This window comes from Colias philodice, chromosome 26, assembly GCF_061535455.1.
Source record: "Colias philodice isolate Cphi_HAF_F1 chromosome 26, ilColPhil1 Martin Lab GWU primary, whole genome shotgun sequence".
NCBI lineage: Eukaryota > Metazoa > Arthropoda > Insecta > Lepidoptera > Pieridae > Colias > Colias philodice.
Genome location: NC_143111.1, coordinates 4,869,021 through 4,896,231, shown reverse-complemented (window position 1 = coordinate 4,896,231; position 27,211 = coordinate 4,869,021). Strand labels below are relative to the sequence as shown.

Below are 27,211 nucleotides of genomic sequence, written 5' to 3'. Positions count from 1 at the left end.
CGTCCGTGCGCGGGTTGACGAGACCAGATCTCTGTGAGGTTGATGCACTATTTTCATTCCTAGAAACTTTCCTACGACTATGTTTACACCGTTTAGACTTCATAAAACTTGCTTGTATCCTTATTGACCTAATGTTTCTTAGAGACCAGCTTTTATATATCTAAAATTGTCTCCATTACCTAAAGTTTCTAAGTATCCCTTACCAACAATTCTGCCAACTTACCTACAATTTAAGGGTCATTTTTAACAACTTCTCTTTAACCCAACTTCTAATCAACCTTTTTTTTATAGTGGGGAAATCTTCCAAAGATACCCACGACCCCCGGGGAAGGAGCCGTGGGTTATGTCGGATTGTTACCGACTAAAACCCCACTGTGTTCCGTCGAGCCGCTTTAATGATGGGGCCGCGGGTGGTAGAATTCGTCCGTGACAACTTCTAATCAACCTACCTCTACCCGGTACCCGTTGGGGTTGTTCAAGCCGAGCTCCCGCAGTGTGACGGCGACGTCAGAGGGCGTGCCGTCCGTGCGGCGGTTGACGAACGCGACCGCGTACGAGTAGTGCTGCCCTTGGATCGGCAGGATCGGACGCGACCAGATCTCTATGCCGCGGTGCTGGAAAGTGATTTAAATTATTAAAAGACCATTTAAAAAGTTAAAATTGAAATAATTATAAACTAAATTACTAAGCTGGAAAGTGATTTAAATTAGAGACCATTTAAAAAAGATAAAATTAAAATAGTTATAAGCTAAATATTACATCACTAGTTATAATAACATGACAATCTGCTAGATTTGATTAATACAATTCAATAATTAATGTTGTGTTGGAATATATTTGAATGATAATAGTATGTTAAATGATATATTAACGTATATATGTACTATAAAACGTAAACCCTGATGAAATAAACGTAAAATTGTAAGTCTTGTACATATATGCCAAATAACTTTAGAATGAAATTTAATTACACTACAAACTGCTAAATTAGCTTCTGATTAGATCGTCATATTTAAATCTCTATGCCGCGGTGCTGGCATGTCCAAATTTTCTAATAGCATTATTTTTTTAGAAGACCAATGATGATAATGCACAAAATCTTAATTAGATTAAAAACAAGTGATTAATTATTCCTTCATAATTTATTATAAACATTAAATTTAAGTCAACAATTTACACACCATTTTGCTATGATTATCTTCATTATTACCTTATAAATTCTCCTTCCCTGTATTCCCAGCGGATCTTGGTCCACTTCTATAATCTTCCTGTTCTGCAGGATCGCCTTGTACTCGGGCCGGATTGTCCTCAGGTCGACACTCATCAATAACGGCGCAGCCAATATCGCCCATATCGCAAACTGCGTTTTACTCTGCTCGTACGATAGACCGAAGTTGCCTATGATCAACTGGAAAAAAATAAGGTTGATTTTTTTGTGTTTGATATGAACAGTTTTTATATGAAACAGAAGGTAAAAATAATAATCATAATATGATTAGTAGTAAAATCTTGTCATAAAACAAACGCGATCGAGATACATAACTCTCCTTCTAACACAGACGAGCAAATACACATCTACACGCATACTCAAATATATATAATAATCTTTAAATTCATTCAGCAATCCGAATTACTCGTAAGCGCTTTGATGAAATTACTATAAAACTTTCAAGACAATTAAATCGCTAAGTCAATTCACTTTACCATACTGCATACATCACCTATATTTTGTTCCGCTATTCTTAGTTTATATCAGTTATGTTTGTCTTTATTTTTTCCTGTGCCTATAATAACTTAATTCCTCTTACCATATCCGGGTCGTTCCAATGCCCAGGCCCAGCGTTGGGCACGATCACGTCCTGATGGTTTCCGTAGTAGTCTATGATAGACTCGACGGACGCCCACGAGTCCTGTATGTCGTCGAAGTTGCGCCACAGGTTGCAGTGCTCGATTATCGACGAGAAGTTCGGCTGGAATTTACGAATACCAGTCTTATAGGTTATGTATACGATACTCTATTTCATGTCTATACTAATATTATAAAGCGAAAGAGTTTGTTTGTTTGTTCGCGATAATCTCAGGAACTACTGGTCCGATTTGAAAAATTCTTTCAGTGTTAGATAATTTATTTCATTGCACTAAGACCAACAGGAGTGGAGCCACGCGGGTGAAACCGCGAAGCGCAGCTAGTCATAGATAAGAAATTCAGCTGGAAAATTGTGGGTTACGCGATTGTTGATTTATTATAAACAATAGCAAATCAAACAAACCCATAAAAATGAATAAAAATCTTAATTGTGCAGCTAAAGGATATTTGAATGAAGCATCTCTTTAAAAAGGCAAAGAAGCAGTTAAAATAAATTAGTGTTGTTCATTAGCTAAACTTTATTTATAGGAATGATAACAATCAATTTATTGTCGGACAGTGTCAAATTGTAAGCGGAAAACTAAAATATAACGCTAGCGTATAATGAGATCAATGAGATCAATGAGATTACTGATTAGTCAATTCTATTTGGAAAAGTGACTACCGAAAAGAATTCACGAGAACAAGCAAATGATTAGATTTTCTTTGTTTCAGGGCTACCTGTAGACCGGCATATATCTGATAGACTGGCCAACTGCAAGAGTAGACCATTTGCCTGCCGGTTAAGTTCAGCTCTCTTCCAAAATCTGGGTAACCATGGTCCATATCAGCGGGAAGAGCGTAACATCCGTCGAGCTTAACATAGTCGACACCCCAGGCTGCGAATGTAGCCGCATCTGTTGACAAAACACAATCAGTTTATATTATTATGAAATTACTTTGGTACAAGAAACCGGATGGAAAGTGAATCAATTTTGGAAATTATGATTGTCGTAGTATTTGTAAAGGAAAGTTTTGTAAACTTTCAAATCGTATGGTGACCAATTATTAAATGTTATAAAATAAGACACTTGCAGTTTGATTTATCTAAACGGTAATATGTATCACAAGAGTGTTTCGTTTTTTTTAATAGAAGCGTAGTTTAAGAATCCTCAATGTGTTATTTTACCTTCACCGACAGTTTAAAATCATAAACAATCCATTCATCATTCGTATTCACATATACAGATTACAGACCTTATTCTATTTCATGACTTGTTTCTAGGCAATGCTTAGTTAAAACCCGACACGTGAATTCGATACGACATATTGCACCGAATTTGGTAATATAATCACCAGTCGCTCGACCGATGCAATACCAAATTGTGTCAAGGAGGTGCTGAGGAGTCGTTAATTACTAAGTACGGGGCAGTCAAGCGACACACACTAACCAGGGTATGCCTAGTATGTGGAGCAATTGGAAAATGATTCAAAATTGAGAAATATGAGCTGAGTTTTAGGAAAAATGAACGTAACAGTAATTAATGAAATCTTCCCATCTCATAGGTTACGAGTCGTAGAAGTCGTATTTTGTAGACGTTAGTTTCTTTAAAATGGTTTAACTCCACCCTTATAACAATGGTTTTCATTATTTGACTAGTACATGATGTCTTTTCAGACATTTTGCTTAAACTATAGAACGTAACGTAGCGTACGACCGCGGTGTTATTTGTTTCTACTCTGAATTTAACCACACAGAGACAGAGAAATACTAACTGAATAGACATAATAATATCAAGTTCAAACGAACATTGTAGCGAACAATTCCAAACTTTGGTAACTCTATTATCCACATCATCATACGGCTAGTTATGCTAGCTGTTACCTATCAGTTAATCCTGCTATCAAGTCAATCATGAATAATTATTCAGCGGGATCAAATAGTGGTTATTTCAGAGAGGAAATCGCATGTTCAATATTAATGAAGGTTAATGAGCAGAACCGATAGACCTAATAGTCTAGGAAGTTACCAGTTGGTTCGAATAAAAACACGCGACCTTTATGTAACTGGGACGCTTTTTATATGCGTGATATTTATCAGTTTGTAAAAATAAATAAAAGGATGCATCACCCACTACAGTGTGTAGAAAAAGTTCGAAAATAATTGATATTTAGTTAAGGTTGTTTATTGTAGCACATATCCCATTGTACACAATATATGTAAAGTAAAAATATATTATTTTTGAAGTTCTCTATTTTCATTCACTAAGTATTCAATTTCGTAGGAAGAACCTATACATACCTTCTACTGAAGTTTGGATCTACTGGAAGCTGCTTGGTAGATAATATTAATAATGCAAATTGAAATATCTTGATTTTAATTTTAATTATCAGTAATGAAGAGCGGAATTCTAAGGTACAGAATACTGATTTCGTTAAACTGAAACGGTTACCTATTTCATTAAACAATCCCAAAAAAAACACATCAAACTTACTGAGAAGACTGACGACATAAAGTAATAATGGTTATTTGATTATTTCATTAAAAATTTCTAAAAATACAAGTGTTCAATTTAACTTAACCGCGAACTATTTCATCCACCAATCAGAACTTACCATAGCCCACGTGATCAACAAATTTTCGACACCAAATTTGTTAAATTTCTACGCTAACACAAGTGAATGTAAATCGTAATCACACATACATACTTAGCCGTATCTAGTCAGTATTACCGCGCATTGAATTGTAAATGCTTGCACCGGTTACGTTATTTAAATCGATACGTTGCATAAATCTATGTCACGCGAAATAAAACATTTGTTTGCGTACACTGCATGCGAGTGTCACGTGTTTGTTTGCTTGTTATTTAGTTTTAAATTAATTATTATATAGTTAGGTGTGAATTGATTATGATAAGGTAGGGCAACAAATAGGGCCAAATCCTTTCCTCAACCTTATAGGTACATAATATTGTCTTGGACAAACTAACAAAATCATTCTTCTTATACATTTTTTTACACAATCTTTAATTTTAATTTTTCATCCTGGATCTCTTTTTACAGTAGGTTCCTACATAGAAACACTAATTATTAACTGACAAGATAAGCAGAGTATTAGATAGTATGTCTCGGCTCTCGTTATTATAAAGTGACGCATACTTCTAACATTATTATTCTGCTGATTACGGGGAAACAGGATTCCAAAAAAGATAAAAAGATAAATAATATAAAAGATCATAAAACTGCTTCAGCTATTCATTTATGGGTTGACAAACTCTAGAAGGAAATAATATATTAATCAAAATTATTTTTGAGTCATATTTTGATATCACGTGACCTACACATCCATATAGGAATCGTAATTATCATATTTACATAATATAATCTGCATACACCGATATATTATGCATTAAGGAAATCGATATGCAACTCATGTAAATTAATTATAAATGTTATTATATTTACCGCCAGCAAGATGGCCGACGACACCCGGATATCCGGCGCATGTGAAGTTGCCGTAATCCTCGTAGATACCGAATTTCAACCCTTTGCTGTGTACCTGGAAAGAAAAACAGAAGAAATTGTTGAAGTCAAATGTAATGCATATTATTAGAATTAAAAAAGTTTTGTTTCGTTGTTCAAATGAAATCAAGTTTTTTGTTTGTACTAGTTTGATTACTTATTTAAATATCAATAGATACAATGGCGTGCCTTAGGAGAGGCCTATGTCCAACAGTGGGCGGAGAAAGGCTGAAGAGAGAGAGATACTTATCTAACTCTGACTAAATAAAATGATTTAAAATCGCAAAATTCCTCATTACTACAAAGTTAATATCCTTGTTATTATAGCTACATTATGTCAGAAATTCTCAATGTATGGAAAGTATGTTTACATGATTATTCATGGCCTCAGATTTAACACCTTTCTACACGCGCAAAAGCTCCGCTAAATAGCTGCCATAATTTAAGCTGTTACAATAGTCTGTTCAATTATTTGATTTCGCTTTGAAGCACTAATAATATGAGAAAACACACATATGCAAACTAAATATTTATACACTACTAGCGGCCCGCCCCGGCTTCGCCCGTGGTACCTACATGTTTAAACTATCCTATCTCTCAAGTTGGATCGAACTGCACATGGTGTGCGAATTTTATTATAATCGGTTAAGTGGTTTAGGAGTCCATTGAGGACAAACATTGTGACACGAGATTTATATTTATAGGCAAACTCCGAAGCTCCGGCGCTCCTAGGTTGGACTAGTCAATCCTCAGGTCAGACTGAATGACTTAGTCAAAGCCTAAACAAATGTAAATTTTCGGCCTTTGACTAAACAATTTTCGTCAAACCTGGGAGAGACTAATTTGGTCAGGCAAACGTCAAAACACAATTTTATTAAATCGGGGTTTGACGAGTCAAACTCCGATATAGGTATGAAGTGTCTTATCTTCGTATATTTGGAAGCATTTTATCATTTAAGCAGCTTTCAAGTCCAGCTTACGTGATTTTCACTTTTATATTTGAGATGCTTTGAGAGAATGCCGTGTGGCATTAGGCCCGCCTTTTGTACGATGTGCAATAAAGTATAAAATAAATAAATAAATGCTTTGGAATATACGGAGGTTAGTTTGTATAAGATTAAGTATAAAAAAATAACATTTTTAAAATTTTGATGTTTATTGTTTTAATAATTTCTTAAGTAATTAAAATGAAAAATTAATCATTTTTCTGACATGGTGAGGCATTAACTTTAATGTTAATTGTTTTAATAATTTCTTAGGTAATTAAAGTGACAAATTAATCATTTTTCTGACATGGTGAGCGCACGCTCAATGAACGAACATGAAATGACAAAACAATCGGTCGGAAGTCGGAACACCGCGGTCCGCGAGAGACATTATGAACCTGTTTAAACATGTTCAGATCAACGTTTGACCGAGAATTGCAGTCGCTTCTAGGATTGACTAGGCCAAAACCGAAACAGAATAATTTACTTTCGACGTTTGACTGAAAAGTTAGGAGCTCCTGGGTTTGACTAAAAATACTTCAGGCAAAGGGCGAAATTGAAATGTATTTCGGGGATTGCCTGATGGCTTTGGCCAAACCTAGGATAAACCAGTCCTTCCGCGAAGAGACTGTGTATCGGACTTTGACTATAACATATATATTAAGATTTTATAAAATTATAACGTTTGTGTCAAGAATACGTGATATAAAAGCTCTAATTGAATTAACTGAAATATTTTCTATTTGGGTGGTTGGTAGGTGAGGCATTCCGTTATTGAAATTTTTATAATCATCGTAAAAGCTTTTGTGGAGTTGTACCTAAAGCAGAAATAAGTTTTCAAAATGTGCAAGTACCTACCGGTTTTAATAATCTGTTTATTCGAAATCAGTTTTACGTACGCAATGACCCCATAACTGCTTTCGTTCAAGGTTCTTTATTCCAAACAGCCTTAACATATAAAATCGATTAGCTATGTTAATCATATCCTTATGATATATACAAATTATACACTAACTATTGGTCAATGATCGATAACAATCGACTGTCGAAAATGAGATACAATAGAGCGAAAAAACTGGCTAATCTTCGGTTATGATTTATGGTATGAGTCACTGATTCGGAACTTTGAAGGTTACATCTAATAAAATAAAAACTGGATTATTTTTAACAAATTATTAGTCAGGTTAAATATATAATGTGATCATTGGATCGTTCATGCATCACGATTCACGACCTCAAGAATGAAAAAAGTTTTTAGGGGCTATAAAATTTTTCCTGTCCAAAAAGGTCTGCTGACCGAATAAACGAATATTACCTTGGACAAGAAACGATATGTACACTCATTTGAGTATAATTTTAACGTTAAGTTGTCTATGTTAAGATTCACATGCAAAACATACACATTTCAAACGAAAAGAACTTTGTAAATGCAAAAGCACAAAGTAATTTAGTTTCAATATGAATCAAATCATTAATAATATGATATTTGCTGAAATAACATACTAATGGGTGCGCCAGTCATAGTTTATATTACGTTCATATAATAAGCATTTAGGTACCTATCTCGACTTGTAGGCGTAAATTTATTGAGGGTATAATATTATTACATTTATTGACATTTAAGAAATCGCAGGTTTATAAAAGCTTTGTCTTGTGCGTTTATTACTCGTGAATTATAGAGTAGAAATAATTGGATGACGATATGATGACATATGGCGATGTTATATAAATATCAAAGGCCAATATAGTATTTTAATAAAGACCTATCTGTACATATATGAACATTACACGTTAGAAGACATTGCATTCTTAACATTAAACCTCTCAGCTGGCGGTAATTTAAAAGTACAATAAATGTGAGGTAACAATTAATATTTCTTCAACAATTTTCTTTGTTTAAACTGATAGACTTTTTCAATAAGAATCACATTTTCATAATTCTCGTCTATTATTTTATTAAATTTAATATAAAAATCAACATTGACAACCCTACTAAGACCACCGCAACCTGCACTACAGTCTGTAATACAGTCGTCAATTTTCGCCTCGCTCGCGACAAATCACCGTACCTGTCCTATTATTTCGACACCCATCCAGCATCTACAGTTTTATTCAACATTAAATCGTGATTCCCTTACAGAAGCGTAGTGCGTGGGAAAGTGTTTGCCGCCTCGGATAGTTACGAAATGTGCCACTGTGGCAACATATAATGACTTCCTCCACAGACTCGTTTGTAAACACTGACATATAAATACAAGATTGCATAGCTTCAATTAGACTGCACTTAGTTGTCTATTTGTTTATTTCAAGACAATCTTCAGAAAAGTTTTCGCAGCTCTGATGTGAGCTTGGTAATAATTGGTTAATACTAATATCAATGGGGTATGCCGTATGAACGTTTTAAAAGTGGTCTGTTAAAGGGCTGCAGCAATGTACAAGTTTATTGTGAGGTGCGCTCTTTACGTACTGTTAATGAAAGTTATACATTACAGTTAGGTACTGGTTTTTGATAGTATAGATATGACTTATCTCCTTAAAACTTACTTTAATAAGTGTTTCTAGACGTTTTTTCATAAGGAGACAAAAGATCAAAGTTCGCTCTACTGAGGTTTTATTCATCTTATCATTGATAACGAAGCAAATTTAGAACCCTCCGCAACACTAGTCAACATAAACAAATTCAATTCATGTTTATATTTTTTTTAATTTCGTGCACAAACAAAAAACTGACAACCCTAACGCCACGTCCACGCAATTTAACAATGCCTTCCAAAACTGATATGATTACCATATCGCCACAACAAACAGTAATTTAAATTACTTTGACGCCTTTTGTCTTCAACGACACGACATAGGCGTTCCCACGCCTATCCTTTCCTCAAGGTCGGATCAGATCGTAAGATTTTAGCTCCACTATATGTTATTGTTATGTATTGTTCTCCATTCACATAGCAAGGGCTGTGTCGCAACACAATTGTGATATAATGAGATTGCGGCCGATGTGATCAGAAAAAGCTATAGAATGAAGAATTGAAAGGTTTTTAAGTATCTACATCTGATACTTGGTTTTCGTAATGTAATAGTCGTGATATAATTATTATACGTTATTCGTGACAGCCATTTTGTAATCCTTAAATGCTGCTAGCTCATTAATTTATTCTCCTCAAATTGAATTATTATTTACCTACGTGATGTAACAGTGAGTAAAAGTAATTTTTTTAAATATTTAAAATCGTAAAAACGAATAAATAATGAGCTTTTTAACAATGTAATTACATAAAATATACTATGAAATAAAATAAAATGTAATTTAAAAAAATTAAAAAATAAAAAACGCTAATAACGAGTGAAAGTAAACGTACAAAATCACATTAAAACCGCTACTCTTATTCGTTAAACTTGACCTAGTTAATTGGGCGTCGCATTTTTAGGGTTCCGTAGCCAAAATGGCAAAAACGGAACCCTTATAGTTTCGTCATGTCCGTCTGTCCGTCTGTCCGTCTGTCCGTCTGTCACAGCCGATTTACTCGGAAACTATAAGTACTACAGTGATGAAATTTGATGGGAATATGTGTTGTATGAACCGCTACAAAAATATGACACTAAATAGTAAAAAAAAGAATTGGGGGTGGGGCCCCCCATACATGTAACTGAGGGATGAAATTTTTTTTTTCGATGTACATACCCGTGTGGGGTATCAATGGAAAGGTCTTTTAAAATGATATAAAGTTTTCTAAAAAACATTTTTCTTAAAGTGAACGGTTTTTGAGATATCAGCTCTCAAAGTCGTAAAAAGTATGTCCCCCCCCCTCTATTTTTATAACTACGGGGTATAAAATTCTAAAAAAAATAGAGGTGATGCATGCTAATTAACTCTTTCAACGATTTTTGGTTTGATCAAAGTATCTCTTATAGTTTTTGAGATAGGTTGATTTAACTGTAATTTATTATATTTGCTGCTACGGAACCCTTTGTGCGCGAGCCCGACTCGCACTTGGCCGGTTTTTTTACTTTTACTCCAACCTTCGCCTGTCTGAATTGACAGTCCTATAGCACGTATAGAATTATATTATCTGTTACGGCTAGAGCCATTGCTAATGAGTTACCATTGTTTGTGTTGCGATTATGTTATGAATAAAAGGCGTAATGAATACGATATTTAGCTGCACTATCACGAGTGGTGGACTGTGGAGTCACTTTTTATGCAACATAAAAAAAATCGAAGAGGTTCTCAATTAAAATATTGCATTTTTTCTTTGAGTTCAACAGGACTTTCGACTGGAGGAATCAATTTGGGTGATCCTTCTTATTAGAAATCTAGTGCCTTCCGGTTAGTACATATTTAAATTTAGTCCAAATCAGATCATTTGAAGGCGGTTAAGTTTTTTGTTAAAATAATTATTCGTATTATTACTAGAGTTGGTGCCATTTTTTCACACGGTGGTCACGACATTGAAACGTCAAAATATCCGTTTTCGCTAACCGCTATATCCATACCAGTAAATTAATTAAACTAATCGACGTATGTATCACCCAGTTCACCCTGAACTGTTTCAAATACATAAATATAAATGCATTATTTTTTAACTTGACAGATATACGCATTAAATTTTAAGTTATTTTATTGCTTCGATTTCCTTTAATTTTTTATTGAAATTACATCCTAAACGGCTAAACTGCAATTATGATGGGAAGTCCTATTGCATTTAGTAAATTTAGTGTCCGGATATATAATTAACTAACTGTATAATAACTGTATAAGTGTATAACTTCCTATTATTTTATATTAAACAGGCCTTTTAAAGGGTATATGATTAAAGTTCTGATCATTTATACACCACATGACTTGCCAAAGTTCATATTATTTTGTAAGTCGTATACTTATGTAAGTATATTAACCTAACTTATTGTTTTATTATTACTTTAAAAATATCAACAACCAATTAGCCTCTAATATACAACACTAGTATTCTCTTACTTTGCTCTCTCCATAATATCTTCAATTGTCATTTTAAAATTCTATTTCTCACAAAACTATCCAATTAGGCCCTTCTTCGGATCCAACTAGCGCACACGTACTAAGAGATAAAAATCAAGTGTTTTGTACGTGATTTCCCACGCTTCTGATCTGATAACAATGCCGATAACATATAAGGGCGGGATGTGGGTCACGGGCATGCTTCGAAAATGTCAGACTAGCAATTATATCTAAACATGCTAAAAATGTGATCTTTTCTAGCTTTTATTCCACTCTGTCTTTAAATAAGTAAAATTTATAATCGTTATTATAATATATAAGTAATAAAATATTATAAAGCTGAAGAGTTTGTTTTGTTTGTTTTTTTGTTTGAACGCGCTAATCTCGGGAACTACTGGTCCGATTTGAAAAATTCTTTCGGTGTTAGATAGCTCATTTATCGAGGAAGACTATAGGCTATATACCATCACGCTACGACCAACAGGAGAGGAGCCACGGGGGTGAAACCGCGCGGAGCGGCTAGTAATATAATGTATAGGTACATGATTTGCATCTGAGGCATGCTATATTGGTATCAATTAAAAATATGTGGATAACAGTGTATGAATAATGAATATATACATTATACAGTGTCTAATTATCTATTATAAAGAGGAAAGGTTTGTATGTATGTATGTATGTATGTATGTATGTATGGTTTTCACGCATAAACTACTGGACCGATTTTGATGAAATTTGGCACAGATAATCTTTAGACCCTGAGAAAGAACATAACTTTTTATTGCGAAATATGTACCACGGGCGAAGGCGGGGCGGACCGCTAGTATATTATTATTAGAAACGCACTATGATTTAGAATTGGAGTCATAAATTGTAAAAATGAAATTCGTACTGAATTGAAAGAATTACTCATATTTTAATAGAGAGTACGTAAATTAGATGTCTCAAAATTACATCCATCAATGCAATTCAATTGCATAAAATAACCATAAACAACTTGATGAGATTGCAAAAGAAAGTTGCCCACAAAATGTGATTTTCCATCTCCCGAGCATAACGTCTATGGAAATCGTCTTATATCCGTGACGTTTTTTGTTCAGCCCGATTTGTGCTCATTTGGCGGGAAAGTGGGTTGCCATCTTGAAAATGCATGTTGGGTCAGCGGATCATCTGCATTTTCCATAGAGCCGACAGGTTTTGAACTGCGCTAGTGCACTGCTTAGCCATTATTTACGTTACTAACTGACAACAAACAGTGCATAGCTGAGCTGTGAGTAAGTATATAACTGATTCGTAAGAAAATTAAAGACATGGATAAAAAAAGCTTGAAGAAAGACAAAATAACACATATTTAAAAAGATTTGAATCATAACGAGAGTCGCTGCAGTGCACATATTATGAAGATTAAGAAAAATCTATCCTTTAATAGCTTATATTTTATTACATGTGTACGTACTTAACTATTTCTGGTATTAAATAAATATAAAAGTAGGTACATTTATGTATTGATTTTATTACAGGTAAGTAACTGTTCATGCAAATTTAGAAGTAGAAAATGAGTATTTGCAAACATTTTAGCTCGTGAGCAAATATTTTGTTAAATGTCGTTGACCGATCCTGAGAAAATATGCTAAATTGTAACCCAAACGATAATACTGTTTTTGTGTTTAAACCATTAAAGACTCGGTTTCTCAGATTATTAAGAGAAGTTCATTTTATGGATATTGCATTTTGCACTGAAGTGTTAGGGTGCACTCACACACATCAGTCACCGTCACGGCACGTCACCGGACAGGATTAAAAAAAAATATGTATCAATAGTTCTAGTATGACTCTGTTCCCACATGACAGTCGCCGGCACGAAATCTATCAGTGACGTCCCCGGTCAGGCACGTCAAATAATCTTTCCATACATGTATCATACTTTTATCCCCACTCACCCGGTGCCGTCACGTCTCAGTTCAGTCAGCGTCGTGCTACCGTCAATTGCTACATGTTCTCTAGCGTGACACACGTCTAATCACTCACTAACCTGATGTATGTGTTCAATGATTCAGTCAAACCGGCGACGTGACTGACGGACAACATGACGGTGACTGGTGTTTGTGGATACGTACACAAACCGTCACCGATCAGTCATCGGTGACTTGACGGTGACTGATGTGTGTGAGTGCACCCTTAATTGGGATAAGAGCACAAGCGTATATATTTACAACAAATTATTGTTTTATATTATTAACTGAATAATAATAGTTTGTTTTTAATAACAAAATTACCATAAATTAGTAAATTATGGTGTTTGATCAAGCAGACTAGGCTCTATATCATTATGCACGAATCGCACAAAAACACTGTAAGAAATTGAATATAAATGAACAATGCCACTATTACGAAAAAACATATTGGAAACGTTTTTAATACCGCATTATAAAATCGAATAAGCCGCAAATTCTTCGCTATAATGGATTCAACACAAATAAATATACTTACATTTGTCATCTACCGCATTCTTTCAAAGTAATGAGGTGTTCACGGCTTTGTTGGGCGGTTAGAAAAATGATATTATTATAATTTATAAACAAACTTTTACTTTCCTTCACGCCGCAATAATGTATTTTATAATCTTCTTCTTCTTATATATAAAAATGAATCGCAAAATGTGTTGGTAAGCGCATAACTCGAGAACGGCTGAACCGATTTCGATAATTCTTTTTTTATTATATTCCTTGAAGTACGAGGATGGTTCTTATGTAGAGAAAACGTAATTATGTACCACGGGCGAAGCCGGGGCGGACCGCTAGTCTTTCTCTTATATATAAAAATGAATCGCAAAATGTGTTGGTAAGCGCATAACTCGAGAACGGCTGAACCGATTTCGATAATTATTTTTTTATTATATTCCTTGAAGTACGAGAATGGTTTTTATGTAGAGAAAACGTAAACATGTACCACGGGCGAAGCCGGGGCGGACCGCTAGTGTACTATAAAACTGTCATAAGTTACTGCTAATAGAAATTTAAATGTATGTTTTTTTTCATTATATATCCGGTCCACTACATAATGTTCATTAATGTTCAATACACAAAAATTTCACTTAATTGATATTTACCAAAATATTCAATTTATATGATTATTTAACAAAACAGCGCGCAATTATATTATTTAACATATTTTGTTCTAAGTTTTTTTTAATAACTGCGCACTGGAACTTTTTCTAACCGGCCAGTATTTTTCTTTTCCATAATTACCTAATTGGTTGTCACAATAAGAAAAAATATTTAATCTGTGCACAATTTAAAAAAATGTTCTACGCATCTTTGCTCGCAGTTGTTGAACTTAACAAATTATTGAATTTCAAGGATTTGAGAAAGTGAATGCTGAGAAAATGAATGACTTAGAACAATTAGTGCATAATAAGATTATGATAAGAGTGATATTTCTTATAATCTATACGTTTGTAATACAGAATTAATCAATTATCTGCACGACACACGTTGTCATTAGCCCATTATCGTTCTTAATGCAGGAACTGAGACATCCAAGGGAATTTACTTTTCAATAGGTGCTTTGTTAGAAAATTGTTATACTCGTGCTATTTTATAGTCCATTGAATGAGTCCCTCCAAGGGGGGTCTAGAGTGCGTGAGTTAGTAACGTAAGATGTTTCTTCGGAAACATGTCAAGAGTCCCTAGGTAATAAACATACTAAAACCCCGGGACACTTGGAGGAGCCCCGGAGTGGGGGGAGGGGGGAAATGAGTCCATTTTTTTTTTTTTCGCTTAAATCTCAAAAACGGTACATGTTAGAGAAAAACTTTCAAGGAAAAGTTGAAAGGCCATAAAGTTATCTACAAGTTGTACCTAAATCATTTTTTCCTATATCCTACCGTTTCTGAGTTATAGGCAGTAAAAAATGATTTTGGCTCAAACAATTTCCCCATACTACACATCAATCGATCAAAAAATATTTATTTCTTCCAAAAAACTCAAAAGTGCAACTTGTGACCGGTACTGATAGATTGCTCTTAATTAGGTCTATAATTGGTAAAATAAACACATTGCTCCATGGAAGCCTTTAGGAGGAATCGATTGTCAAATATTATATTAGGGTAGTTTGAGTTACTGAACTTGAACTTTTTATTTTTTTTTCTTCCAAAAAACTCAAAAGTGCAACTTGTGACCGGTACAGATAGATTGCTCATAATTAGGTCTATCATTGATAAAAATACTAGATTCCACCACGGAGGCGTTTACGGGGAATTGAATTTTATTAGGGTAGTTACGATACTTGAACTTTTTATTTTTTTTTTCTTTCAAAAAACTCAAAAGTGCAACTTGTGACCGGTACCGATAGATTGCTCATAATTAGGTCTATCATTGATAAAAAAACCAGATTCCACCATGGAGGCGTTTAGGAGGTATTGAATTTTATTAGGGTAGTTACGATACTTGAACTTTTTAACTAACTGTCCTAATAAAATTCAATTCCCCGTAAACGCCTCCATGGTGGAATCTGGTATTTTTATCAATGATAGACCTAATTATGAGCAATCTATCGGTACCGGTCACAAGTTGCACTTTTGAGTTTTTTGGAAGAAAAAAAATAAAAAGTTCAAGTATCATAACTACCCTAATAAAGTTCAATTCCCCGTAAACGCCTCCGTGGTGGAATCTAGTATTTTTATCAATGATAGACCTAATTATGAGCAATCTATCTGTACCGGTCACAAGTTGCACTTTTGAGTTTTTTGGAAGAAAAAAAAAATAAAAAGTTCAAGTTCAGTAACTCAAACTACCCTAATATAATATTTGACAATCGATTCCTCCTAAAGGCTTCCATGGAGCAATGTGTTTATTTTACCAATTATAGACCTAATTAAGAGCAATCTATCAGTACCGGTCACAAGTTGCACTTTTGAGTTTTTTGGAAGAAAAAAATAAAAAGATCAAGTTCAGTAACTCAAACTACCCTAATATAATATTTTGACAATCGATTCCTCCTAAAGGCTTCCATGGAGGAATGTGTTTATTTTACCAATTATAGACCTAATTAAGAGCAATCTAATAGTACTGGTCACAAGTTGCACTTTTGAGTTTTTTGGAAGAAAAAAAATAAAAAGTTCAAGTATCGTAACTACCCTAATAAAATTCAATTACCCGTAAACGCCTCCGCGGTGGAATCTGGTATTTTTATCAATGATAGACCTAATTATGAGCAATCTATCTGTACCGGTCACAAGTTGCACATTTGAGTTTTTTGGAAGAAATAAATATTTTTTGATCGATTGATGTGTAGTATGGGGAAATTGTTTGAGCCAAAATCATTTTTTACTGCCTATAACTCAGAAACGGTAGGATATAGGAAAAAATGATTAAGGTACAACTTGTAGATAATTTTATGGCCTTTCAACTTTTCCTTGAAAGTTTTTCTCTAACATGTACCGTTTTTGAGATTTAAGTGAAAAATGAAAAAATGGACCCATTTCCCCCCTCCCCCCACTCCGGGGCTCCTCCTAGTGTCCCGGGGTTTTAGTATGTTTATTACCTAGGGACTCTTGACATGTTTCCGAAGAAACATCTTACGTTACTAACTCACGCACTCTAGAACTTTTTATTCAATGGACTATTTAAGTGTACATTGAATTAAATTCTGTTGAAAATAAAGAAGAGCGACTAGTTAATTCAGTACCTACTTATAATTTAAGATTAACATTTTGAACTGCATTTCCATAAAGTCTGTAAGGTACTACACAAACTGCCCGGCTAAGATCGATGTTCTGATTTTTGTATACCTTCATACTGTTTAAGATGTACCTAGGTATATCCAATTCGAATATAGGTATCACCCCATTAAATATGAGAATAGCAATAATTAGCAATAGAAATAGATCAAAAAGTCAACAGAGAAAAAAACGAAAATCCTCATTATCTTCACAATCATGTTTTAAACTTTTAACCTCATCAATAACACGTGCGCATCCGAGCGCTGATAACCTTGTGAACTTGACACAAACTTTCTTCTCATTTGCATTCATTTGCTTACAATTCAAACTAAGAGTACATTTTATTATGATAACCACTTTTGATTTTTCCACTTTGAACAACTTGGTTTTTATCTAGATGTCTAGTAGACTGGCAAAAGAATGGTATATGGTAGTGAAAATAAATAATTAAACAAAAATAATCTTTTTCATTGAATTTAAACTTCAGACTAGAAAAATATATTATATACGGAACAAAAAACGGCCATATCGCTCACCGATTTCTAGCAAACAAACATAATATTTCCATATTATGTTTGTTTGCTAGAAATCGGTATATTAAGTATGTGAACAAAACAATTTCTTCAAATTTCATATAAAATATTCCACTAATATTAAAATTCTACAACATCATTCAACAATCATTACATCATACCCATTCAAGAAACCAAATAAAGAGAAATACCTACAAACGGACAAAAGCATTTGATTTCGTAATACAATTTCTAAGACACGCGTGAGATTTCCTAACAATGAACAAAAAAGTCAAAGAAAGGCTGTCACGATGTAATTACAGTAGACCAGTTGCGTTTGATACTGCTATTTTATTAATGACTATCATTTGATTGACAATGGCGGTATAACAATTCATAGAAGAACTATTTCAAAGTTGACATGATGGATAACAAATTTTAGTACTATTGTTACTCTTCTCTAGCAGAGTTGTAGAAGAAGCAGTTGTTATAATATGACGACTGGTCATCTGACCTTGATCACCGTCCATTTTAAAGTACAGTTTTTTTTAATTTTTCATCTATAGCATAGTATATGTATAGAAAATGGTCGTTAGACTGTGTCTATAGGAATATATTTGTCCATGGTCTATAGTGTCCATTTTATAGCTCAAATTCCACACCTAAATCGACATTATTTCGATTCATATAATTATTATGCTCCTATTATACTGAGATTTACATATAAGTTACTATTGAATGGCAGGTATTTTATTGTTAAACAAAAAAACACCAGAGCCATAGAATACGAAATAGTACTACGAGCTCTAAATGTTATCACTATTCGCTAATATATAAGTTAGTATTTAATATTAAAACATGCAATAGCCAGAAACGTTTATGGTTAGGGAGCCAGGTGCAAATTTGGTTAACTATTTCCTCTCAAGAGATAATTCGTCAGACGCATGAGAGTATAGTATTATAAAGCCTCGTGAACGTCAGCTGGCGCTCGGTTGGGGGGGGTGAGCGGTTGTAGCCTCCCACGCACATAGGAAAAAAAATACATTCATTCATTCATTTCCTCTCAGCTAAAAATTTGTCAAATTGTAGTTAACCCAATATCTCAACGAAAAAAAATAGTCAGCTGGTTACAACATGGTGTATTATACGTCAGCTGGTGTCTCGAACATGAAAGTTAAATTTAAAGAAAAATTTATTTACCGTTATTTCCTCTCAAACAAAAATTTACCTGATGATAGCTTATATGTAACTGTGGATAAATATATATGTCAGCTGGCTGTATCTTGGTGGAAAAACCGTCAGCTGATACGGGAGGCTACAACCGCTCTTCCCCCCAACCGAGCTCCAGCTGACGTTCACGAGGCTTCATAATACTATACTTTGATGCATTTTACTAATTACCGCTTGAGAGGAACTTGGTCATAAAATCTGCTGCTGGCTCCCGGACCATTAGAGAAAAAGTGAATTTTCTCTGATCGCATTCCAAATATGTAACATAATATATGTGAATCTGCGTGTTTATTTGATTTATTTCCAATAACACAAGTTGTTCACATTACAAGTACAAATGAGTATGCGTTTAATAAAAATTACATGAGAGAAATGTATTTTAATCCATACTAATATTATAAATGCGAAAGTAACTCTGTCTGTCTGTCTGTCTGTTACTCAATCACGCCTTAACTACTGAACCAATTTGCATGAAATTTGGTATAGAGATATTTTGATGCCCGAGAAAGGACATAGGATAGGTTTTATCCCGGAAATCCCACGGGAACGGGAACTACGTGGGTTTTTCTTTTACTGCGCGGGCGATGCCGCGGGTGGAAAGCTAGTTTACTATATATAAGAAACTGCGAATATATAATAAATATATTTTATTGCAAGCTTATTAAAATTTATTGCTTTTAAGTTTAACTTATTTTATATTCGTAACTGCTTATGAAAATTTTATAATAATGTTTAAACAGTAGGAAGGTAGTCATAAAAAAGTTTGGATTTTTATACGGTCAGCAAATTAAATACACCTCTATTTAAATTAAAAAATATATAAGTTAACCAGAAAATTATCATTCAATCATTAGATCGAATGGCATTGTTACAAACTTTTTTTTTTACATCAAAGCGGAAAGCCAATTGCTAAAAATATTAAAAAAGCGTTCCTTACAAAACCTAAAACACACACTAGTTACAACAAAACCCACTTACTTATAACTACTAACAAGTTCTTAAACTAACGCATTACATCCAATATATAATATAGCAAAACGCAAACACGAACCACCCAAAAAGGAGTATCACACAGCAAACGATAAATAAAACATATAGTCCATGTGCGCACAAACGCAATCCTATGCATACATTTTCTCCGTTTAAACAACAAAAGACTGCTGGATCAACGGCCTGTGTTATGTCATTGAAATTGATCTAAAAAGTGATTTATTCATCGTATAATGACGTCGTCACGGAGATCTGGCGAGAATGTACTACACGCAACGCAAGACGAATTATTTCAACTGTAGACCGTAAATGTGAGGGTTATTTCACTGTACAGCAATAGGGATACCACATGTGGAAAAAAAGCTCTTTTTATTTTATTTTGTTTGCAGTTCGCGACCTCTTACAAGAATTTTAAGATAGAAGTGCTGACTGATGATGCTCTTTATTACATTAGTTAGGTACAATTACAATTGGTTCATGCGATTCAAAGATTGACCTTCACACGCAGATAAAAAATTAAAAAAGATGTCAAGTCTAGATATATCATAATTCATAATATAAATAAAAAGATGCTATAACGGAAGCAGCAATAGATATCACACGCGGATTATTATTTATTATTAGATAACATGAACGTAAAAAAATAAACACTTTAAAATAATTATATTAGCATGTAACATGTATCAATTACATGATATTACGAATCGAGAAGAACTGCCTGTCTGTTTGACTGACATAACAACAAACACGCCACCAATGTACAAGATTTTAAGATATTTAAGGTGATTGCAACGATCTGTTCCCAGCCAATATCCCGCTAGATGGCGCTGAATTCTACATTTCTAGTTTATTTGAGTTTTTGCGTAATTGGAATAGTCATCAAACCTAGGAATAGTCATGGCGGTTACTGAATATTATATTTTATTGAAATATGTTATATCATTGCCTTAAAATCCTCCCAATTCGGTAAAATTATGCGTTTTAACATCTGTCATTGCATACAGGGTCGTTTACACACACAGACGTATACAAAAATGATAAAGATTTAACTCTAGATGGCGTGAATGTAAAGCGCGTCACACACGGTGAAGATACTGCCTATAATATTTTATCTAATCTAGTAATATTTTATATTACAGTATCTTAAGGTATCCGGTATCAGCGTTCTGACCATCATTTTTCTTTTTTCGCTGTAGAACCGCCATCCTGTTACAAATGACCCACAAAGGAGAATGACCACGGGTGGTATCGGTAAAATTTTAGTTGTGCCACGTATTCGTTATATTGTTAATTCCTATTTGTATTTATAATGATCATATGTATCAATATTAAGTCTTAATTAAACCGGATAAATTGAAATAATAGTAAAAGTAAAAGTTTTTCTTTTGAAACATGTATGAACTTTCGCATTAGTAGGAAGTAGGATTGTTATAAAAATAAAAGTTATATTTGTTGGCGTAAACTATTTTATTGTAATTTTGGGAAATAAATAATGTCAAAATTGATTACCTACAATAAAACGCAGTTTTATTTTATTACCTACATTACACTATTGTTTTTTTTTTATCAAAACATGTATTTGAAGTAGCAAATATTATATTATGCTGATCCAAGCATTTTCACTCAAAACTAATATCACTAATGATTTGTAAAAGTAAATTATTTCAAAATACATTTCATAACCAACAAGTAAGAATAATTATTCATACAACAACAAATCAAAAACACTATTTACTATGGAAAAAAAACCAGGAAGGTGAAAAACATATTTACGATTTCGATGCACTCGACTTTTAGTAAAATAATAGGTAAAAATATTATTATGGTTTTGATCACAGACATATCTGTGGTTTTGATTTTAGCTACTAGTATCAGAAAGCTGCGTGTTCAATGCACGTCGGGGTCCCACAACTGTGGAGGAAGGAAGGTAGAATACCTCCATCGAATAAGTGAAGTTTCTCGACATACTCGATTTGCCGGCCGGCCTCAATGAAGATTGTCCGAAAGTTGTATATGTGCTCTGTAACGAAAAAATTTCGCTAGCGCGATTCAGAGTGAGGTGTCGTACAATATACCTAATGAAGTTTTTCATCTTTTTATTTTACTGCAAATACAAAATAAAAATTAAACAATGGTAATGTAAATTCTAAACAAACTACTACCAAAATACAATTAGAACAAAAATCATTTGACTTGTTTATTTCACCCAGAGGCCAGAGGCGGCTCGTGACAAAATTGTATAGGTGTTCACTTGAAATAAAACAACGAAAATACAATAGCGTTCGGGATGATTTATTACAAAAAAATGAGCACCACATTTTATAAATGTCTATAACACTAAAAATTACAAAGTACAGGCTATTTCAAAACGAATTCAATGACTAGGTATCAATAATTAGTAAATCACCGAATTTGCATTCGCGAGCGTAGGTATCCATAGTGTTTGTCACTGACGGTCACTGACCTCTATAACTTATAGTTATAGAGGTCAGTGGTGTTTGTTGTGTAAACATGTATGTATTTGAGTAGTTAGTAGCATATTATATTCTGAATTTCTGATCCATGCCTATTCACTCAAAACTAATAACACTAATGATTTGTAACAGTAAATTATTTCAATAGGTAGGTATTTGAACATTTCCCAACAAGACGTAAGAATAATTATTCGTAGGTATACAAGATACAATAACAAATCTAATACACTATTTATTATTTTATTATTTACTAGCGGTCCGCCCCGGCTTCGCCCGTGGTACATGTTTACGTTTTCTCTCCATAAGAAGTAATAGCTAGAGAGCTAGCGCAAAGCTACCTGTATGTATTTGACCAGACCTGGATTTTTGTGTGTTGATTCCCCTATACCTACTATACATGAGATGAGGAGTCACTAAGCCCAGAGTGGTGGACGGGGCGCGCGCTTAGGTAAGACAGGTGGAAATTTTTGGCGAACTTTGAAACCATTTGACCACGTCTGCCATTTTGATATTTGAAAATAGATTATTATTACTATCGGAAAATAACAATGGCAGACCATTATCACGCGGATAACATTCTGGCAGACACTTATGAAAGTGCTGAAAAAAATACAATTTTGAAAGTATTTGACCAGATCTGCCATTCATATATTTTATTTATTAGGGTCTTAAAAACTTATTTTCGAAACGGCAGACATTTTCATTGCGTACAGACTTCAGCAGACAACAAAACTTTACAGACTTCAGCAGTCAACAAGACTTAGCTTCTACATGGTCAGATGTATATATGTATTACGTTCCCTGACCTTACATCAATGATTTACTTTATTAATGTTTTTATGGTCATTTACATTTAATTTTGAAAACTATGGAATAAAATTTATAAATTTGATGATACAAAACTAAATATACATTTGTAAAGAATCTCAAATATAAAGTTGTGTTGCAAATAACAAATCATCATTTAAATATTTAGTTTATTTCTTTATTTAAGAAACAATTAACAATTACAAAACAACATAAAAAAACACGCATGCATTTATTGAAATGTTCATTCATCATCACTATCGTATGGCGTTGTGTGACTCGTCTTCATAATCCATTGAATCGGATTCTGTAAAAGTAAAACGTAAATTATATAATAAAAGAAATGAGTCATTATAAACTTACCTAGTAAGGCAATGCCTTTGATGTCGCACGATGCCGCCGCGCCGCCAGTGTAGGTACTTCTGCTGCTACATGAAAATATGCTAGGGTTGCAACAAATGGGAAATAAAACAATTGTGATTATTACTATTATGATGTAATCATTTATTCATATTATGTACATTCAAAACAATTGCTATTATTAAATCTGATGTAATTATTTTTTCATAAATATATAATTATTATTAATTACATAATATATTGCACTGTGAAATATTTACGTATCACTTTATTTTTGATGTTCTTAATTGTCTTTTATAAAATTTAAGTGACGCATTCGCATTGGGATCAACAATCCGATAAGAAAAGAATGGAGACAACATATACATAGCTTTGATTTCAATTCTACAGATACAAAATATACAATCTATCTAAAATGATACAACGGATGTTTCCTGCGTTTTCTCGTCAAAATACCGAAACAACGTAATTATTGTATAGTAGTTGGGCGTGAAAGTAAAAAAACAAATGAAAAGTGTTTTCCATATGATTATTTATTAAATTTACGCGATTAAGAATAATTTCAACGATACAATTTAGTAACCGAGAATTCAGAGGATTAAAGAAAATACCTGCCTGATCATTTTATCAAACTCTAAAAGAATTATGGTTATTTCGCATCACTCGGTTTATTAGTTTGGTAATAATTATTAAAGGTAGTTACAACCCTAGCCATTGAGTCGAACGGTAGGCAACACAATATCGACTTTGTGCGGGTACATATGGTACATTTCTTCTTGCTGTGAAGCGTAATTATTATTATTAAGATTTTTTAGGCTATTTTGAATCAGCTGTTCTAATTTAATTCTAGAAATTTATTAAAACGTGATTTTTTTAAAAGTATATTATGAGTTTATAAATACCTCAACCAATAGTTATTGTGTCCTATCCTCATTTCTTTATATCTTGGTAGTTAACTAAAGTGTTAAATTTACATAACCTCAACAACAACATTTACACTGCCACTGCACTAAAACTAAACTAACTAGCTCTCTAGCTATAAGAACCATCCTCGTACTTCAAGGGATATAATAAAAAAAGAATTATCGAAATCGGTTCAGCCGTTCTCGAGTTATGCGCTTACCAACACATTTTGCGATTCATTTTTATATATAAGACTAGCGGTCCGCCCCGGCTTCGCCCGTGGTACATGTTTACGTTTTCTCTACATAAGAACCATCCTCGTACTTCAAGGAATATAATAAAAAAAGAATTATCGAAATCGGTTCAGCCGTTCTCGAGTTATGCGCTTACCAACACATTTTGCGATTCATTTATATATATATACTAGCGGTCTGCCCCGGCTTCGCCCGTGGTACATAATATTTACGTTTTCTCTACATAAAAACCATCCTCGTACTTCAAGGAATATAATAAAAAAAGAATGATCGAAATCGGTTCAGCCGTTCTCGAGTTATGCGCTTACCAACACATTTTGCGATTCATTTTTATATATAAGAAGATAAGATTATGTGAAAATAACCAGGAAGGTGAAAAACATATTTACGAAAACATAGTAACATAATATGGCTGTCGCTACAATAATTATATTTCAATTTTATCTTTTTATACCTAGTAGAACTGGCCGACGAATAAAAAAAATCGTATTAGAATAAATACAATAAATTACGGAACAAAAAAAGGATTGTAACTGAATTAGGTATGTTTGTTTCTGGGCGCACCGTTTTCGACGACGCGACGCGCGACGTAAGCGTATAGGTATAGGTACCTACTTTGCTAAAACAAACTAATAAAATTGTGTGTCTGTCTGAAAATTCGGAAAAGCATATTTTGCAAGTTTGTAATTACTTTGATAGTTTACCGATTTATAATAATTGTAATTGTAATTGTATAATATATAATTTGCAATGTGGTGAAATTTCATAAAAATCACGGGCCAATTTTTTGTTTTGAATCCCACCGAAAATATAATTGCGTTATTAGAATAATTAATTACTATACCTACCCACGATCAATTATTACAATATAGTCTCAAATGCATACTAGAGAAATATTGCAATTTGATTCAATTAAAATGCATAGCATACAAAAATAAATTCACAACACAAGAAATTCCGCGCGCAAATCATAGCGCGTGTCAATGAAATCAAGAATGTTTTATATCAAGCCGACGCGGACGACGACGCGACGCCGAACAAAAGTACCTACGACGGACGACCACGCTTCGAGTTGCCAAACAACATGAGTAATAAATTGTTTACAAAAAAAACAAGTTTTCCATTTTTCTGTATGAGTAGACAGAACTTCAAAACGCCACCTGCTACGGTTTATATTATGAACGATTGTTATAAAAATAAAAGTTATATTTGTTGGTGTAAACTATTTTATTGATCAATAATTTTGGAATTTAAAATTGTCAACATTGATTACAATAAAACGCAGTTTTATTTTATTACACTATTGTTTTTTTTATCAAAACATGTATTTGAAGTACCATATAATATTATGCTGATCCAAGCATTTTCACTCAAAACTTATATCACTAATGATTTGTAAAAGTAAATTATTTCAATATACATTTCATAACCAACATGTAAGAATAATTATTATTATTCCTACCTACAACAACAAACCTAAAACACTATTTACTATGGGAAAATAACCAGGAAGGTGAAAAACATATTATTATTTACGATTTCGACGCACTCGACTTTTAGTAAAATATAGTAGGGAAACATAATATTATGGTTTTGATTTTTGCTACTAGTATAAGAAAACTGCGTGTTCAAACTACTTGTTTGTCTGTCTGAAAATTCGGAAGTACTTTGGTAGTTTACCGATTTATAATAATATTGTATATATCGTTGTTTAAAAAATATTCAAACACAATAAAATATGATATATGTACTGATTTATCACTGGTTTCAGTGATGAACTGATGAGTCAATTATAGCCACTATACTTTCGTCATACGTGTGTATGATTGATGTGATTTGCAACGTGGTGATATTTCAGAAAAATCACGGGTCAAATTGTCCCACCGAAAATATAACTGCGTTATAAGAATAACTATACCTACGATAAATTATACATAATACAATATAGTCTCAAATGCATACTAGTGAAATATTTTATTTGAATCAATAAAATAAAAAAATAAATAAAAAATAATAATAATACAAAAATAAATTCACAACACAAGAAAATCCGCGCGCAAATCATAGCGCGTGACAATGAAATCAAGAACTTTCGAGCCGACGCGGACGACGAAGGAGCCTAACAAAAGTACCTACAATCATAGGCGGCTCGTGACAAAATTGTATGGCCGTGTTCACTTGAAATAAAACAACGAAAATAGGTACCTACAATAGCGTTAGCAGTACAAAAAAAATGAGCACCACATTATAAATGTCTATTTATACACTAAAAATTATAGAGTATTTCAAAACGAATTCAATTATTATTTAGCAATAATTAGAAAATCCCCGAATTTGCATTCGTGATCGTATTCATAGTGTTTGTCTACACTAATATTATAAAGAGGAAAACTTTGTTTGTTTGTTTGATTGTAATGAATAGGCTCATAAACTACTGGACATTTTACCAATGTTTGCAAGTTTGTGATTACTTTGATAGTTTACCGATTTATAATAATTGTATTATCTTATCTATAAATTCTATATTATCTTTCTACTAAACCAGCTCCAAATTTTCCTCCGTTTTCTTTCAAACAATTTACTGTCTGTGATGTTAAGAAGAACATTATGTCTATTTCTTCGAAAGC

At 33.3% G+C, this 27,211-nt stretch overlaps 1 protein-coding gene across 2 annotated transcripts in view; it reads right to left on the bottom strand.

The window, feature by feature from the left end:
* The window catches only part of LOC149476899 (alpha-N-acetylgalactosaminidase), a 65,885-nt gene that overhangs the window by 2,378 nt on the left and 36,296 nt on the right, over positions 1 to 27,211 (bottom strand). For both annotated transcript variants that reach the window (XM_089711223.1, XM_089711225.1), the window contains exons 4-8: positions 5,312 to 5,405; positions 2,588 to 2,763; positions 1,809 to 1,970; positions 1,211 to 1,408; positions 450 to 614 (exon numbers count right to left, since the gene is read on the bottom strand). In XM_089711223.1, coding sequence (XP_089567349.1) covers positions 450 to 614; positions 1,211 to 1,408; positions 1,809 to 1,970; positions 2,588 to 2,763; positions 5,312 to 5,405 — 795 coding nt within the window. The remainder of the gene's footprint in view (positions 1 to 449; positions 615 to 1,210; positions 1,409 to 1,808; positions 1,971 to 2,587; positions 2,764 to 5,311; positions 5,406 to 27,211) is intronic.